This window comes from Maylandia zebra, linkage group LG22, assembly GCF_041146795.1.
Source record: "Maylandia zebra isolate NMK-2024a linkage group LG22, Mzebra_GT3a, whole genome shotgun sequence".
NCBI lineage: Eukaryota > Metazoa > Chordata > Actinopteri > Cichliformes > Cichlidae > Maylandia > Maylandia zebra.
This window is the reverse complement of record NC_135187.1, coordinates 7607643-7626531: the sequence shown is the minus strand read 5'-3', so window position 1 is coordinate 7626531 and position 18889 is coordinate 7607643. Positions and strand designations below refer to the sequence as shown.

General features: G+C 42.2%; 2 protein-coding genes across 3 annotated transcripts; one reads left to right on the top strand and one right to left on the bottom strand.

Annotated features, from left to right (window-relative positions):
- bmp8a (bone morphogenetic protein 8a) lies at positions 1-12120 on the top strand. Its single transcript, XM_004572683.4, has 7 exons — positions 1-1374; positions 8010-8202; positions 8865-9013; positions 9493-9672; positions 9793-9869; positions 10041-10151; positions 11404-12120. Exons 1-7 carry the CDS (start codon positions 876-878, stop codon positions 11551-11553), a joined length of 1359 nt encoding a protein of 452 aa, XP_004572740.3. The 5' UTR covers positions 1-875; the 3' UTR covers positions 11554-12120.
- Positions 12121-13345: 1225 nt separating this feature from the next.
- zgc:91910 (Zinc finger protein 706-like) lies at positions 13346-17719 on the bottom strand. Of its 2 annotated transcripts, none has more exons than XM_004572682.3 (4): positions 17578-17719; positions 16069-16219; positions 14692-14814; positions 13346-14348 (listed from the first exon to the last, which is right to left on the bottom strand). In XM_004572682.3, the coding sequence occupies exons 2-3, from the start codon at positions 16201-16203 to the stop codon at positions 14719-14721; spliced, it is 231 nt and encodes a 76-aa protein (XP_004572739.1). In that variant the 5' UTR covers positions 16204-16219; positions 17578-17719; the 3' UTR covers positions 13346-14348; positions 14692-14718. The 2 variants fall into 2 exon arrangements, with proteins under 2 accessions (XP_004572739.1, XP_076735105.1); XM_076878990.1 differs by having other exon boundaries at positions 16069-16312; positions 17578-17625.
- Between the last annotated feature and the right edge of the window lie 1170 nt (positions 17720-18889).

The window sequence follows — 18889 nt, the reverse complement described above, 5'->3', positions numbered from 1 at the left end:
TGGGAGGGAAACTCCCTTCTGGTCTTGAACAACTGTTCAGGCTTCAAACACTCAGAGCGCTGCACAGCTCACGCTGAGCGAAGGACTGCAGGAGAAACCTCTCACCCCTCTCAAGGATTTACAGTCAGGAAACAATTTTTATAAAGTGGATTAAGAGAGACATCTGGCACCCCAGAGACGTGTGGGAGGCGAGCGGCCTTGAATGAATGAATAAGTGCTCACGGAAGACTGGATAAAAGTTTCCAGAAGTTATTTTTCGTCAGCAGATGGTCCTCGTGAGGTATCCCGGGTTAATCTTTGGCTCACTGCAGGTGCGAGCTTCATTTCCTTGTGCGGTGGAGAAAAAGTCGGAGCTAACCTGATGATACAGCTCTCCGGTTTCACTCCAATTTCTGCAGCACCTGCTCATCACTGAAATTGCTTTCCATCCTGCAAGTTTACAACTTCAAAGCCTCGAGCAATCTTCCATAGGGGCATTGTTTGTCTATATCCAAAACACATCTGAAAAGCTTGTAATTATGCTCTCACTCTCATTATCTCTGCTTCTCCTGCTCCACGGCTGAGAGGTGAGGGAGAAGTGGATGAGAGGAGATTAGAGAAGGTAGAAGAGGGAGGCAGGGAGGGATAAACAGGCAGTTTAAGGCTGTAAACACATCCTGTCCAGAGGCAGCTGTTTTCTAAACACATTGGGCATAAATCAAGGTTGTATTTGTCTGTGGTGACTCTGAAGCAGTCGGGGCACAAACAGCAGCGAGCAGAAGGCACTCTGTGGTGGTCAGGCTGGTCACACTGGTGGAGGTGAGAGAGGACGCGAGGAGGGAAGTGGATTATTTGTGAGGGGAAACTTTGAGAAGAATCGGGGGCAGACTACAGTCATGGCCTCGGCCGTCTCTTACAGCCTCTCCTGCCTTTTCACCAAGATGACACGGACGCACACGGGGAGCGCCAGATCCACATCCGCCATCCACCCCTGGACCCTGCTCCTCCTCTCCCTGCTGCTCCTGCTCTCCCTCTCGCTGTGGAGCCAGCAGGCCGAGGCCGTGGTCCCCTCCAGCTTCCGGAAGCTTAGTGGACGAGAGAAGAAGGAGATGCAGAAGGAGATCCTGACCATCCTGGGTCTCCCGGGGAGACCAAGACCCCATCCTCCGCTGCGACCGCCATCCTCTGCGCCGCTCTTCATGCTGGACCTGTACCACGCCATGTCGGTTGATGAGGATGAAGGCAATGAGATTATTGCAAGTACACCTTTCAAGGGGTCATCTAAAGGGACTCCTCAGGTCAACCGCGGGGCCCTGCCGACCCTCAGCACGCACACACCGCCGCTGGGGACGGTAGTCAGCGAGGCTGACACGGTGATGAGTTTCGTCAACCTGGGTGAGTCATAAAACTGTTAAAGGTACTTGTTTTCCTAAAACTAAGGCAATCAACACAATGACTTTATGTCCAAAACATCAGCGACTGGGTGAAGCGTTACCAGGTGTAGCTAAACTAGAGCCATGCTTTTCTTTTGTGTAATACCAATTTGTACCACAAGATGGTGCAGTGAATCAGCGTCACCTTTATATAACATGTAAGTCAATGAGAAATTGCACAATGGCAGCCTGGTGTGATGTAAAACCTGAGGGAAAATTGTGTAAAATGCTGCCCCCTGGTGGTAAACATTTTAGTTAAATTCTGCAGCGAGTACTTACAAAATGTACCTTTAATCATTTAATATAACCGTAGCTGATATATAAAATATGCACCTAACGTCCAGGTCTGGAAGTGTCTTTGACTGGCATTCTTTCATATGCCCAGCAGGGGGCGACTCCTCTGCTTACTGTAGAAGTCTATAGATAAACAGCCCTACTTTTCACCTGATTTCTGACTTCAAGAAACATTTTCCTGATGATTTAATGTTCTCAGTTTCTAATTTGAAGTCCTACTTAATACAACGCGATGTTCACTTTGTAAATTATGGTCCTCATTAGAATCAAAAAGGCCAGTAGAACTGGCTTTATGAAACGGTCAGGTAAATGTTTGTGAAAGCAAGACTTGCGAGACATTTAAAACCAGGAAATGTCATTCTCAGCAGGTACTGATGTTTCTTGACCCCGGTGAAAGCCACGAGTGTTTCTGGAGCTTCAGCCTCTTTAGATATTTACAGGAAAAATGTAACTGATAGATGTGCCAGAGTTTTCTGAAGTTGTCTTTCTGTTTTGTTTGTCTTCATATTTCTCCCATGTCAAAGAAACAAAGAAATTTCAAGAAAAATAACTGAATCATTTTAAAGTCTTCATCGCAGTAACTGTGATCGAATTACCAACAAAACCAATGGCAGTGTTTTGCTGATATGTTGGTGCATCTCTAGGTTTGAGTTTCGTTTTATTATAGCCATTAAACAAACAAGATCTAAAGTGTTAATTGGTAATAATTAGGGTCACAGTTGGCATCAAGTAGATTTTATTACCTTGAAACTGAACCAGCCCAGATGTTTCCCCCTCCAGTTTTCATTCTCTAACATCTGTAGGTAAAGCTGTGGCATCGGTCTTCTCATCTGGCATCACTAAACGGTCTAAGCTTTGGACTGCTCCTTATAGCTTAAAGAGAGGAACGCTGTTTATCATCAGGTTTGAATGACAGGACAGTTTTTGCCTTTTTGTGGTTTGGCTACAAAACGCAAACTCAGAGGAATGAAATTACACAGTGTGTGAGCTTGATGACTCTGACAGTGCCATAATTTTTAGTCTCATGTAGTTTCCTCTAACTCTCCCCCCAGCAGAGCGGATTAAACCCGCTGTCAGTACAACAGATTTTTATTGGTAGGTTTACGTTTCAGTTCATGGTTCCTAAAATCCACCAGCCTCAGTCCCCTGCTGCTCCCCTGATATTAGATGAAGGACTTTGATGTTTAAAGTAAGAGGTGAAAATCTGTCCAAATCAGGGGCATCAAACTAATTTTAGCTCTGAGGGCACAAATAGCCCAATTTAACATTAAGTAGGGTGAAAAAACTAAACCTGGTGCATGCAAAGTGTTTGTTGATTTAAACACACACAAACTATGCAGGTGAAACGTTTGGCATTGATGATGTGAAGGAATGGTCACAAACTTCAGCTGCTCTTCTGCCTGCTGATCATCTTTGGGCTTCAGCAGGAATTCATTCATAGATCCTCACATCTCTGTTTCAGCTCGTGTCTTAGCAGATTTATGTGGACTTTTGTAAACTGCAGCCAATCAAAATTTAGGGATTGTCTGAACATGTGGTCCAGACCACCAAAACACCGTAACAACCTAAAACATCTCCAGTCTGTTTCCCTTTGGTGTAAAGAAATACATCCTGAACCATCTGTTCAGAATGAAACAGCCTGAAATGTCTGTTTCTCCACACTCAGTCGAAATCACACAGAAACATTATTATGGAAGTCAAACACCTCACCACAGTTCCTTTGCAGATCTGTCAGCTATAAAGGCCTGCCATACTTTGAGTATTTATCTGTAAGACAGCTTTGACATGACAGAAACGGACTATGAGCCACTAAGAAGTATATTTTAAGTAAACCTCTCTTCATATAAAACTTTTCAACCACCCAGTGGGCTGAATTAAACCCTTTATTGGCTGCTTCTTATCCACACTCAGCTTTCATTAATAATGGCTGCATGGATTAACTGGGCATAATCTTCAATACGTTCAAGCAGGAAGTTAGTAATTATCATTAAAATATAGTGTTAACTGTAGTTGCATATGAAATTAAGTTTATTGTTATTTTTAGTTTAGTTCAGACATTTTGCTGGGTTGAGCCTTAATTCAGTTCAATTCAGTTTTATTTATGCAGCACCAAATCACAACAACAGTCATCTCAAGGCGCTTTATATTGTAAGGTAGACCCTACAATAATACATACAGAGAGAAACCCAACAATCATTTGAGCCCCTATCAGCAAGCACTTTGGCGACAGTGGGGAGAAAAAACTCCCGGTTAACAGGAAGAAACTTGGGGTGAGAGAAGGAAGACAGGATAAAAGACATGCTGTGGAAGAGAGCATGTCTTAAACCTGCATTTTTTTCTAATGAACAGCAGGGGGCGACTCCCCTTGTTGCTGAAGACTGGGTTGTAAAACCACCGTGCTTCTGGCTTTATTTATGACCCCAGTAAACACTTTCCTGATACGTTTATGGTCAAGATCATTAAATTAAAGTCTCATCGAATATTACATGATGTCAATTTGGTAAATTATGTCCCCTTTACAATAAAAAAGGTCAATAAAGCAGGTTTGCAGCTGTTTACAGTGTGATTGAAAAGTCACTGCACTCTCTCTCTCTCTCATGATGTCGTTTTTAAAAACAGAGATGCTCACACTGATTATGCCCATCTTTTAATTATGGTGAGAAATGTTGGTTAGCGTGAACTCGATGGAGGTCAATTAATAGGGGACAAAAACAGAGCATCACCAAGAAAGTGTTCATGTAAACTACATGAGTTCATGTAGTTTACCATCACCAACAAAGGTTCTAAGCAACTATATTATTTAAGAAGCAAGCAAACAAAAACATTTTTATAGATTTTATGGGAATAAATGATACTATGTGGTTAAAAAAATACTAATGCAGTTTGGTTAAATGTTGCAACACGACCAGCATGAGGAAGATTGTGTTTATATTGTACTATATGTTAACTGACATGGCCCTGACAGTGACCACCCAGCATGTACACACTAAACTGACCCTAAACATGTTTATACAGTTCAGAGAAAGGAAAGTGAAGCTGAACAGAAATGAAAAACTGATTTGGAATTTTCAGTGTTTTCTAACATTTTGCAGCCCAAACAAAAAACTAATCCATTAAGAAAATTCATAACATTTAATACCGAAAACAATATACTGCTGAAAGTTGCCTCTTGGCCTCCGTGTGTGGATGTTTATGCGTCCACCAACACGACAGCGCAGCCCCGCTGATGCCTATCTGTCCGAGCCTGAACATTAAACATCCTCTTCCCGATGGTTTCCTTCCTCCTGCTCGATGGTGATCTGCACCCAGTTCACCGTGGGAAACGTCACCCCCTCTCTGCTCAGGGTCTCTAATGAACTGCCTCAAATGAGAGGTTTGCTTTTTCAGAAACAAAACATAAATCTGCTCTGCTACGGAAAAGAAAAAGCACCCTGAAATTTATCAGTCGGCGCTGCAGAAGCATAGCGTGTCATCTCCCAAAGCAGCACGATTTCGTAAACAGAGGTGACTCATATCTTTAATAATCACCTACAGCTCAGGACAGAGTTTCCTTTGGAGAAAACCTTTAAAACTTCACTGAACGTACTTAAAAGGGCGGCTAAAACACATCAGGCGAACAGAGAACATTCGAGATATCGTGCAGGAAATAAAGACCTCAGGCTGAGTGTGTGAACTTTCACACAACAAAAAGACGAAGCATCCAACCACACACCAAATATATTTAGCAGCTCCTCGAATAACTAATCGAATCAGTGCGTGTGGTTCGTGTAAGCTGAATGAAACAGGCGAGCGTGTGTGTCTGTGCATATGTAATGGGAAGACACAGCTGGTTAGAATTAAAGGCCCACTGACACACAAAAAAAGCCAACGGTCTGAATTGAGATGAAAATACTGCTGTGGAGGGAGCGACACTAAAAATACCAGGCAGGGCTGCAATTAGTGGTGTGTGTGCGGAGCAGCTGCTGCGGTTCAGAGCACTAAGTGTCTCTAATTACTGCTGCAGTGTGTGTGTGTGTGTGTGTGTGTGTGTGTGTGTGCTGATATGCGCACGCCCAACCCATGAGGGGTGTCCTCTGCTGAGTATCTCTATTTAACATGCTCTGTGTGCGTGTGTGTGTGTGTGTAGACCAAACCCCAAACACACACACACACACACTCGCTGTGCTGATGTATGAGGGCGTGTGTTCACTTGCTCACCTCTGCGTTTACAGATTCAGGCCTCAGTTGCATTTTCCACCTCGTGTCATGTTTCGGGTTTCCTCCTGTGAGTCACGATCAAACCCTGAAGGACTTTTCATGCTCGCATGTTCTCAGCAGCTCCTGATGTGCCCTTCAGCAGGGCACCTCAGCTGAACCCTCAAGTCACCAAGTGTGGTCATTTATAGCTACCATTATAGTTTATACAGTAAATCTCGTAATGGCTCCGTTTGTGTTTGTAAAGCCAAACAGTCAAATGTTACCAGTAGATCTTCTGATCAGGGTTTACTGTCCATCCCCAAATCTAAACTAAAAGTGAGTCTTTGCAACTTAATCTGTGAGTTTTAAAAACTGGCATTTTCCCCCAATATATGTAAAAATGTAATTTATTGGAATCTGATCAAATGAATTGTACTTGATTGGTAAATTTTCATTTTATACAAGTTTGAATAAATAAACATTTCATTTTATAAATCAGTTGCATTTTACTCAATCGTTGCTTTGTGATTATTGATCATTTTATGAGTGAACTAAACTGATAAATTCAAGAAACATTTTTATGATTTAAAAAATATGACAAAAATCATAACAACGGTCATAAATGTCGGCACTAGGCGATCCCGGGATCTTAGATCACTCTCAGGGTGGCTGCAGACTCTCGGGGCCTGCTTCTAGAAAGACTTTGTCCAATTAAAGAACTCAACAAAGGCTTTTTGAGTATCCACAAGATACATCAGACCGAGTTTTAATTACTGTCCTAGCTCACAAACGAAAGTGCTCAAAAGATATGATGACCTCAGATTAATGTTGAGGATGACCGGTGTTTACTGTATTCAAACTACAGTAAACAACATTATCCTGTAATTATTTGTCTTTTTTCTGTATTTTCCAGTGTTTATATGATTTTGAAGCGCTTGTTCCTCGCTAGAAGAATAAATGACAGAACCGAACAGCTTATTTATTTAATACTATGAAGGAAAAAATAGTTGAAACCTTTAAGAAGAATGTGTTTACGACGTGCAGCCTGTAGTGCAGGCCACAAAAGGTGGGAGCAGTCACCTGATTTGTAATTGACAGTCCCTGGATGACCCTCCTTTATCACGGAATCACCATTGGCAACTGAGCCGATGAGTCATCGGGTCACGGCGAGACGGAGCTGCAGGCAGCGCTGTCGCCCCCTGGTGGGCAATAAAAGAATGCAATTTTAAAACTGCGACCTTACGAACAGAAACACGTCGGTCTTTTATACATTTGGGGGAAATGTTTGCTTGAGTTCTGCTTCTCGGGTGCAGTTAGTTGGTATGATTTTTCTGTGTGAAGGATATAATAGTTATTTGTTTTATTTTTTTGCACTTTACAGTAGTTTAAATTGTCTTTTACATTTTGCAGCTACAGCAGTAAATTATCATTAATAAAAATAATGAGGAATAAATTGTAATGATCACCTTTCTGTCTGATCTTTTACTTGTGTTACAAAGATGTGAATAGTTCTTTCATCACTGTTTCCCTCTGTCCTTTTCTCTGACTCATTTCCTGATGAGCTCACTGCTGCTCCTCTTCTTCACTTTTGTTGCTCCTTTATGCTCCACAGTTACACACATTTTCTCCTCTTTCATCTGCTGTTAACTAAAACTCCTCAGACAAACCGTTCAGATCTGGTTGGATGAAACCATTTTCCCCCAGTTCTTTGCACAACAGGAACAGTTTGTAATCTGATGTTGGCACCGACAGCGACTGGTGTTGGTCCAAAAACCTTCACCTGGTAGCTTTTTTTCCCCTTGTTTGAGGTTTTTTTTTTGTTTTTGTTTATCGCATTATTTAGTTTATCCTTTTTTTCTTTGATTGTTTGCTTTATTCTGGTGTTCTGAAAGAAATGCCCTCATTTACAAACTTGTATGAATGTGCAGGACCAGCATGCACTGACCAGGAATGATGCTTGAGCATCTGTGCCTCCATCTTCCAGAATGTATGCTTGAAATACTTCAGCATTACTGTCAAATCATCTAAATGTTTACAATCTAACTCTATTTAAAGTTCTCAAACAAATCTGTTCCTTCTGAAAAGCCATGCTGATGAATCTCCCCTATTCTTTCTTTCCGTGTGCAGTGGAGCAGGAGCGTGACCTCCTGCAGCCTCGTCCCTACTGGAAGGAGTTTCGTTTTGACCTCACCCCTCTCCCCAAGGGTGAGACGGTGACTGCGGCAGAGTTTCGTATCTATAAGACGCTGACGGTGGGTCAGAGGGCAAACCGAACGCTGCACATCTCCGTCTACGAGATCAAACGAGAGAATAGACAGAGGTTTCCTCTCACTTTTATGTCTTTCTTCCTTTACGGTAGTTCTCCTTCTCAGTCTTGGTCTCAGTTACTTGATTTTAGTCCCACACGGCCAGCTTTAGGCCTTCTGACGCTTTAGCCTGTCTTTAGCGTCTTTATGTTGTTTTAAATTTATGGGTATAAGCCTATAAACACCCCCCCCCCCCCCCCCCCCCCCGTGCCTCAGCCCTACTTTGTTTTTACACTAACTGGTTCAAACACAAAGCTAGACCGATAACCTTATATGAAATCAGCAGGTCAAATCAGATCAAAGCAACACTGAAAACACAGATTCAGAGATCGTGAGCCTGGCTGCAGTCTGTGAAAATAAGACCATCTGAAGTCTTGTTTATAACAGCCGTAAAGGACGTCATCTGTCAAACTGATAAATACAGGCTGACTCGAGTGTTTATGATTGTCTAGACTGATAAAGTTTACTTGCGTGTGCTGGAGAAAAACACCAGAGCTGGAAGAAGCATTCAGATCCTAACCTTGCAGAGATTTTTACGTAAAGTGTAAAACAACTAAAAGATCAAAAGACCTTTGACCATATAGTTAATTTTGGTGATTGTATGCTCAATCAAAATATGTGAAACCACCAAGCTGTTCTTTTAAATTCTAAATTCCTATACGTCCTCTTCCTGCAGAGAGCCAGAGCTGGTGCTGTTGGACATGCAGTCGGTACCTGCAGGGCAGGAGGGCTGGCTGGCTTTTGACGTCACCTCAGCCTCCAACCACTGGCTCGTCCACCCCCGCAGCAACATGGGCATACGTCTCTACGTAGAGACAGAAGAAGGTGGGTCCGCCTCTGGGCCCAACACCGATGCTCATTTCTATCAGTGCCATTAGATCCATTAATTCGCCTTATATGGTTGTAACCTCCAACTATCTCCTGCTTTCCTGCCCTGTGGTTTTAATCAGTGGAAAATACTTAAACAGGTCATGTTACTTTCATTTCCAGCTCCATATCTTCACCCTTGGACTCCTCAAGTGTAGCTTTGCATGAGTCAGTTCAAAATAATCCGTATTTATCTTATACTGGGCTTGGTGAGTAGGGAGTATTTTGACCATATCACAGTTTTTATGTATATTTTCCAACTCCAAGCTGTAAAAACTTAAACGCTTATTGGACTTAAGCAGATCAGGTGATGTGTATTTATGTAATGAGGGAGGGTGTGGCCTCAGGAGGTCAACACCCTGTATCAAGGTCTCCATAATTATTAGCCAGCTTCTTTACCTTTATATGTTTTATATAACGAGACACTTTTCTTTCAGACCGCTCCTTGGCTGGAGGGTGGATTGGGTTGGTGGGTCGGAGGGGCCCTCGCTCCAAGCAGCCTTTCATGGTCACCTTCTTCAGGGAGAACCAGGTCCCGTGTCGGCCGCCGCGAGCCGTTAAACCTCATCCCCGCAGGAAGAAACCCAAATACGACCTCCCAGTCCCCAACTTCAAAGGTCAGGCTCCGGCCAATCACACTCTGGGATTACAGGCCTTACTGATGACCGTGTTGAAACCTTTAACTCGTTGTTTTATCGTGCAAATAATTTTCACCTTTTTTTCTGTTGTTCCTTCAGAACGTAATTCTGAAAACAGAGGTCAGCCCTGTAAAAAGCACGAACTCTACGTCAGCTTCAGCGATCTGGGCTGGAAGGTCAGTCCTGTTACTCGTGGTGTTAATCATCTGTTTACTAGTGACCTATAAAAGTTAAATCATCTTTGATATAACGTCTCATGTGTCGCTCTCATACGTGACATTTCTTTATAGATTAGATAAAACTTGTAGCTTCTGTATCATAAACTATAATTGTGTCTTTGTGCTCAGGACTGGGTTTTGGCTCCTACTGGATACTCGGCGTACTACTGTGATGGAGAGTGCTTTTATCCTCTGGGCGCCTGCATGAACGCCACCAACCACGCCCTCATCCAGCAAGTGGTCAGTACACACGAGTCAATCACATCCTGACCTCGGCCATGTCAGAATACAGATACAGATAAAATAAACACCGTGAAGCTTGTTACCTTTCCCCGCGGGCCCCTCGTGTAGTAATCTCAGTCAATTTGTTGCTCCTGTTGGCTTGATGTGTGTCATGGTGATGTGTGTACGCACTACTCGACCAACAAAAACAACATTGTGCATTTTTAACACCACATTTCCAAAAAATGAGGTCAGCTGACCACCTGAGTATCATGAGCAACCATGTTTATTCCATCAGTGGATTTTTGCTTCCCTGACGGAATCATTGAGGAACATTTCAAACACATATTGGCCATCACAGAGCCAGACCTTAACCCCACTGAGGCGACTGATGGTTCAGTCCCAGCTCCTGCATCCGAATGTGCCACTGGGTAAACTCCTGAACACTACTGAGTACCGCTGATGCATACATCTGGGTTTGCGCAGGTGTGGATTTGTGGCCTCTACTTTTGTGCCTATGATATATTATCATTGCGCCTCTGCAGTCTCTTACTGCATTCTTTTAGAGCTGAACTACTTTTTCAAGTCATTCTTTTTTATGTGGGATTTCAGATCTGAAGTGTTTTTATTTTAACAAACATTGCAGAAACTTTACAGAAAGATCTGCACTTGTAGCCGATGGTTTGTGAATTTACACACTGTAATAAATGTGGTGAAGGAGGCATGTGGCTGTTTTTCTTTAGTTGTGGGCAATTGTTGCGCTGCAGGAAGGAAAATCACAAATGTTCTGGTCATTAATTACATCCAAATTGTTTTTTATATGATCACTCAGTGTTTGGACAAATTTGGAGTGTATGAAATGGATCTTTTCAGTTAGGAGCATTTCCTTTTATTTTATTAATTTAACTGAAATAACAAAAGAAACACGAACTGATTCAGTAAGAGGACCAGATGTTACAATCTCTGATAATTCATTGCTTCAAATGGAGAAAGGCTCGAGGGATGGGTACCATGAAGAAAGGGTAATATTGTGAGTCTGTATGGCTGCCACACTGACCAGCTTCTCTTGCAGAACAGATCTGGGTCTCAGTTGGACAGCTTGGTAAAATAAAAGTCCTTAAAACTTGCCAACAGACTCTAACTCCTGTAAACACCTGATTACAACATACCTAAATATTATAATAGACTTTACTTTTGTCCCTTCTCTGTTACATATCTAAAACATACTTTAGTATAACAGCATTAACTGTATTTCACTCTGCTCTGGCAGGTTCACATCCTGAAGCCTGACGAGGTCCCCAAAGCGTGCTGCGCCCCCACGAAGCTCAGCCCAATCTCAGTCCTGTTCTACGACGACAACAACAACGTCATCCTCAAAAAGCATCGCAACATGGTGGTCAAGACCTGCGGCTGTCTATGAGTGGCCGAGGCTCCGCTTAGAAGAAAATGTATAAAGGGTGATTTATTTTTCCAGACGCTGCAGAAACATGAACAGTTTGGATGATGATGGACCAACAAATCTCATCCAGCAGGTCTGAATGGTCCCGTTTTTCAGAGTTAAAGTTCGCAGATTTCTCCTTTGTCAGTGTTTCAGCATTTTCCGAGACTCTTTGGCTTCACAAAAACAATCGATTCGCGGCGCACGATTACATTGCAGAAATGGCATAAATGTACACATTGAACATCGCTTAGCTTCTTCAGGGAAGTTACGAGCAAATGTTTGGGCATTTCTCTTATTTTGATACATTTTCAAATTGAAAAAAGCTAATCTATCAGCATCAAACCACAGACTTTAGTTTACTACAGAAAGGTTTAAATTCTCATGAAGGCAGATGATTTTAGATGGTAGGAAATCCATCAGTGATGCCTGATAATTTTTTTTGGTTTTGTTAACTGACAGCACTACTGTTGTTATAAGAAAAATCTATATGAAGAGATTATTAAACTGTATTCAGTTAATATAAAATAAACAGTACATTTATTATCAGTTTGAGATTGAGGCGTGTAAATAATCTAATTTTATTTTTGCAAGTTTTAAGCAAATCCTAGTTATTCCACTAAAGTGAAATGCAAACATGTTGTAACCTGAGTCCAATCTGAAGCCAGCTGCTGTGAAACCAGAGTCTCAACAGGTGTGAAAGTAAACGTGATGATGGGCTTTTTACCAGCGTCTCTATCATCCTGCCTAAAACCTGGAAATCAGCCTGACGCCTGGATGTCTCAAGTCCTTAAATGCATCTGGAGGACAGAAGAGACGAGCTTTCCACGGAGGAAGTGCCTTCACATTTATGTATAAGCAGTCCTGCACACAGCTGCAATATTCCACCCGGTGTGGAAACAGTAGGGTGTACTGGAGTATTTGCAGTAGCCACTCCCAAAGCCGAGAACATCAGTGCTCCAAACGCTGGGATCATAAATTATTTTATGGTGAAAATGTGAGGACCGGGTTCTAGACTGAACCCTGGTAAATCTGTGGAGGAACAGTGAGTGCTGCTTTTAGCAAGGCTAAATCACAACTGTGACTTACGCTGAACATGTAGCTGGTCTGGAGCACGTTATGTTTGCTCGAAAATCAAATTGGAGCTCTGCGGTTTCTCCGATTCTTTAACAATAACACAGATTTTATCCTGAAGGCATGTTTTATATAAGTAAACTGTTGAGCTGTATCTCACCAACAACCATGAGAATTTACCTGTATTTAGTTAGTGCTGCAAATGCGTAAATATATTAAGCTTAAAAAGCTGTTAAGTCTTGCTAGAGTTACAGAGTCACACCTGTTATTGTCACCAGTGTCTCTCCGATCACATGACTGTCCAATTAACATTATTCAGACTAATAATTCAAACCAGAACATGTCTATTACCAGAACTCTTCTATTGTCTATAAATATCTGCATACTCATGTTAAATTAAATAGACTGCATTTATTTCAGCAGGAGCAGACCAAGACTGCTCCACACCTCGCTTTGAGTCCGGATCCAGATTAGTTGATATTTTCTAAATGGTCTTGAAATCATCGCCTCTAAAACAAAATTTCATGCAAATCCATCCCAAACTTTTAACTTAACCTCTTTATATGTTAGCTTGAAGTAGCAAGTCTGAGTTAAAGACAGTTAATAGTCACAGTCTGAGTAATACACACACAAACTAACTGTATTGATTTAAAAACAAAAACGATTCTCATGCAGAATAAAAGGCATCTGAGCAGACCAATCACATTAAATACATTTTTCAATTTATTGAAAAGGGTAAAAAAAAAGTTACAGTGAAAACAAATTATTTTTGCTTGCTAGTGATTTAAAGAAGACCCAAAAAGAAAATCCTTAACTCTTATCTTTTGCAGTTTCGGAACTAAATGATTTCTCTCTCAGTCCTTTGGGGCTACGTACAGCTTCTTCAAACTACAGCTGAAAGCATCGCTGAGCACAGAGCTGCGTGTTTGGTTTACAGAACAACTCCTGCTTTAACTGAGGCGGGACAAAGATGGGGGGTGTTATTGCCAAGAAGGATGACACTGAGAAGTCCAAGTGGAAGAGATTTGAAAAAGAGTGCGTTATAGACTTGCTGTGTGGTTAACGTGAGGTACTGTTGTAAGGTGTTACCGAGTGTGGACACCTGTGGAGCAGCAGCAGCATAGAGGAGGCAAAGCTGTGGAGTCCGACCATACAGACAGGAAGTTAAAGGAAACGTTTAGTCGCCTTAAGGAGCCGATTTTGGGATTTTTTTTGGGGAGAGAAAGAAAAATCAGAGCTGAAGAGTTGACCCGACAGCAGAGCCACGTCCATGTGGGAGTGAAGTGAATGTGCCGTCGCCTCATTGGACGACACCGTTTCAATAGAACCGGCTGTCAGGTAGACACACATTCAGAAATTTTATTTTACATCCTATTGAAGCTTTTCCAGATCCCCGTCATTAGTCACAATTTTGATTCAGTGTAAGCAGACAGATAATCTTGCTGGTTCTGCTTCCCCCCCCTCCCCAACTTGGGATAACAAGGTAGTTGTACACAATAAATATAAAATTGGGCTGCTGGTGTACGCCTGCCCCATCATTACTGTTTTCTCTTACACAAACATGTACGTACACAGCACATACACACATCCGCCCCGTCCCGCCTTCCCAACCCGATGTCCGTGAATTCTGAGAGGTCCCAGCGTTCGTCGCCAACGTCCTTCAGGTGCCGCGAGTCGATGTTTAATCCGTAGTCATTGTGTATCTGTAAGCAACAGTTTGTGGGGTCATGTTTACAGTTTAAACACAGTTTCCTCATGTTTGCTGTGTAGTTTCACTCCAATATTAATTTAAACAGAATCAAGAAAGTTCTCAATCTGCTTTCGGTTCCAACTGGAGTGTCCCGTCAACTCACAGCCGGTCTCCAAAGCAGAAACGAGGACTACCGACGCCAGCTGCAGTCCGAGGAGGACTTGTAGTGCATCCAACATCATACAACACAAATCTGACCAGTAAGCAACCTGGCAGAGCAAATTCTGGTCTAAATTTGAAACCTGGAGAGTGGGAAACACTGTTTTTTTTTTTAAAACACTACAGGTACTACTCACCCAGATTCAGGTCCAGTCAGCAGTCCTTTATGCCTGAACATCCGCAAGCTCGGGGGGCATGGGGGACTTGGGATGTTTGCTCTCAAAGTGCTGCTTGAAGGTTTTGGGGTCGGGCATCTGTGTCTGAAAGGAGGAGGACAGTAAAAGCATGAGAAACAAAACACCAAAAAGGTCTCATTCCAACCATTAACAGGGCTTCACTTCCCCTGGCACAGCAGGTTAAGTAAGGCAACAGCAGCCTTACTTAACCCAAGTATGTTAAGCTTACTGTACTTGGATTCTGATCCAGGAAAATCTTTATCAGATAAACTATTTTCTTACGTGTTTCAGACCACTTTGTGTTTGCTGACTGGGGGCAAAGCCCTTAAAGAATACTTAACCGAAAATGCACCAACCAGCACTGTGAGTTTAACAATGTTTGAAACTATCAGCTATCATCTGACTGAGCCTCTGGGGGAAATTCAAAGTTTTGGGGTTTCCGGTGCTGATGGCAGAAAGATAGTCAAGCCTGGTTTCCTGTCTTGTGTTTCAGTGTTTACAGTTCAAACTAGGATGCAGATTTTAAAAAGCTAAGCTGACAAATTTCTACAGTTAATTTCAGCCACTGTGTTTCTCTTGCTTTCCACATAGACCATTTACCTGCAGGTAAAGCCTTCCCATGATTGGTTAACATTAGACAACAAACAGAAGCCAAAAAGCTTCCAGTACAAAAAAAAAAATCTTGTCTAAAATTCATGTAAAATCAATCCTGCTAACAAGTTATTAACATCTGAGACTGTCGCAGCTTGTAGCTACAGCCTAACAGTGGAAGATGTCAAATGACACCCTTTAAACAAAAAAAAAAAAAAGGTGTAACATCTGGACTGATCCACCTGCTCTTTAATAATTCACATGTGCACATGAACCTGAGGAGGTAAGAAAGTTCAAACGTACCTAATCTGTGGCCATCAGCTGAATAATTACCAAAGTGGATGCAAACTACTTTCCACTTTCAATCACTTCAGACTCTGTAAGCAGAACAGCTACATTTTAAAAACCCAGCTAAATGACCTCTGACCTTTTCCATCTCTGGCCCTGGTTGCACTTAACCGAGATATTTATGTGACCATTACGATAAACTCCATGCAATTAACTTGAACCTATGACAATTACTGAAATTAGTGCATACAGACAAACCTGTCTTACATCTCTACAGTGCTGGTGAGAATCACTGCTCTAAAGAGTTTCCCTCGTCTCTCACATGCACAAACCCAGCCACATGACGTATGCAGCTGCTGACTGGTTGTTTTAACATCTTAAAATATGAAGCATCAACATTTTAAAAACAAAGGTGAAAGGCCTCTGCGAGCTTCGGCAGAAGCTGTGGCTGTTTCTTACCCGGCAGACAGGGCAGGTGTGGACCAGGGCGGCCTTGGCTGCAGTCTTCTGGTCAGCGCCCTGAGATTTCTTCTTCTCTGCTGCCTTCTTGGCGTTCTTCTGCTGGGACTGAATCTTCTGCTGCCCACGAGCCATGGCCCTCAGCTTCAACCTGCAGGAACGACCGGCAACAAGTTATAACGGCGCAAGAACCTACCTTATAGTCGTGCAATTCTTTTGCATTAAACGAAGTATCTTCAGGGATCTGAAAACCACATGTTAAGAGTTTATTTCTTCAGACAATAAAGGCTTAAAATCAAACTGATTTGGATTATTGGCACACTGAATTACTCTCTGGTGAAGGGAGCTTGACTGAAATGTTTGTGGCATAGCTGTAATACATTTGTAAAAATTTACTTTGTCAACTTTTTCCATAAAGTTCTGTATAAGTGCCAGATTTTACCTTTCAGAAATAAACATTTGTATTATATGATTACGGACTTCTTTAATTGTCAAAGTGATCCAGCAGCCACAATCTCTTCTTGAGCGGACCTTTATTATTGTGGGGTCACCAGGTGTGTTTGATCTAGCAGAGTCAGATGGTCTTCACGCCTTTGGAGCGGGAGTTGCACGTTTGATTCCCACCTAGGTTAGACCCCCCTATGCTCTCACAGCTAGAGATTGACAAGGTACAACACACGTGCTACGGCAAGGGAGAGATATCATCACCCCAAATGCGATAGAAGAAGGATCACTGAATGCGAGAGGAACTGACCGAAGCTTGAAACCGGACTATGTGACCTCACGTACCCTCAGAAGATCAACTAGATGATGTGACTGCAGTACTACGGTGTCAGTAGTAAGAAGAGTTACTGATATAATCATCGAAAATGTAGGCAGGTTAGTCGTTATAACATAAATATATTATATATCTACTCAAAAATAATCTCTCAGGTGACTTGCTGTAGCAGTGTCTGGATGCGACTGCAGATACAACTTTTCACACATTTTAAACGATTTGAATTATACAGCGATTCCAAACGCATCAACACAGATTTTATGGTCCCGGGGACCAACAACCAAACTTGATTTACTTATCACTTCAAACATAACTGCCTGGGGGGCGTTACTAAGATGGTAAAGTAAAGTAAAGGCGTCAAATCATCACAACTTTCAGTCCTTTAAAGATCGTTAACAGCAGCTACCCTCGACGACCGAGGAGAGAGCCTCTAACAGGTTACTAATAACTAACTGATGCCACTGACTTTGTATTGTTTTCCTGACAAAATGTTAAATAAACAGCTGAAAACCGTCATCACCGCCAGCGGGCCTCTCCTCAGCCGGGGCCGCCTTGCTAACCCTGTTAGCTGAGCTAGCTAGGGAAGCTGATATTACACGTGATCGCGAGTTACAGAGCTGTGCGGTGTTTTTATACTAAAGACGAAGCAGTGTTGAGTACAAATCCGGATTAAAATACGCCAGAATAAATAACAGGTCCCTAACAGGAAGATTTTTTTTCTGCGGTTTTACCTTCGAGATGCGGCTCTGCCTTCGCTCCTTTGTCGTTATCTCTTTTTTTTAATGTGCTAAAGGAAGCTGCGGAGGCTTTTATCTAAGCTTTGAAATGCGACGAGACCAGCAGCGCCCCCTGCTGGACCGGGGCGGAGCTTCACGTTCATCCAGAGATAATATAACTATCTAGCCCCGAACGAGTGACGTTGTGATACACCTGAGTTATTATAGTTGTGATTTTTTATTTCATTTTATGCTTGGTTTCAATCTGTAAAACAAAAGCCCACCCAATTAATGGAAGTCTTTTTCTCTTTCCTTAATGTCCTGCCTCCGATACAACTTACTCTAATTTTCACATAATTTCCTTAGGGATTATAAAGGTATTCTGATTTTTAAGCCTTTGTTTTTCCTCCTCTCTCTTTGTTGTACATGGCGCCTCTCAGTACTCCTGTCAACTTTATGCATCTTCCTGACTATCCTACTTTTTCTTTGCTGTTTTCCTTTGAAAACTTTCCTGCACTTCCTCATTACATCACCAAGTCTCCTTATTTTCTTTCCTCTGTCCAGAGGATGTTTCAAACACCTCAGAGAGTGGTTTAGAAGAGTTCTCAACATTCTCCTTTCTTGTACTTCCACCATTTAATCCTTGACTCTGTCTTCACCCACTTCTTCTTTTGGATTTCTAAAGTTGTCCGACAGACTATCATCTGATGCTGCCTAGCTACATTTTACAATCTCTATCACTTCATCCAACTTACTCCAGAATTTTTCTTTCTCTTAATTGATATCCAATCTGTGGGGCATATACACTGACATCAGCCCTTCAATTTTTTAGTTTCAAACTCCTGTCTGACTCTCTCTGTACCTCCAGAACATTACTAACATGCTCTTCCTTCAAGATTAACTCTACCCCATTTTCTTCCTATCTACAGCATGATAGAACACCTTAAATCTACTTCTAACGCTCCCAGCCTTGTTTCTCTTCCTCTTGGTCTTTTTTCACACATCTACCTTCCTTCTCCATGTCATATCATCCTGCTCTCTCTCTTAACCAGTCATAGTCTCTACATTTAAGTGTCAACAATATCACCGTTTCCACTGGCATACTATTAGCCAATAGCACAGGAGGCAGTTGTTGTTAATCAGGGCTCCATCTGGTCTGGTAGAGAAATACTTTGATTTTGGATGTTTGATTTGGGAAAGATTGTATACTGGATGCCCTTCCTGATGCAGCCTTCACCATTTAACCAGGCTTGGCACTGGGTCTAGGAGTACATTAACCATGAGGGAAGCCACAAGGCAAAGTGTTATTGGGTGTGTTGTTTAGATC

What these genes read in the sequence shown, in the direction of transcription:
- zgc:91910 (XM_004572682.3), bottom strand. Translation starts at nt 16,203, where the DNA reads ATGGCTCGTGGGCAGCAGAAGATTCAGTCCCAGCAGAAGAACGCCAAG. An exon ending in ACACCTGCCCTGTCTGCCGG is followed by an intron (nt 14,815 to 16,068) that starts GTAAGAAACAGC and finishes TCCTCCTTTCAG; the next exon opens with ACACAGATGCCCGACCCCAA.
- bmp8a (XM_004572683.4), top strand. Translation starts at nt 876, where the DNA reads ATGGCCTCGGCCGTCTCTTACAGCCTCTCCTGCCTTTTCACCAAGATG. An exon ending in CTACGTAGAGACAGAAGAAG is followed by an intron (nt 9,014 to 9,492) that starts GTGGGTCCGCCT and finishes CTTTTCTTTCAG; the next exon opens with ACCGCTCCTTGGCTGGAGGG. An exon ending in TCAGCGATCTGGGCTGGAAG is followed by an intron (nt 9,870 to 10,040) that starts GTCAGTCCTGTT and finishes CTTTGTGCTCAG; the next exon opens with GACTGGGTTTTGGCTCCTAC.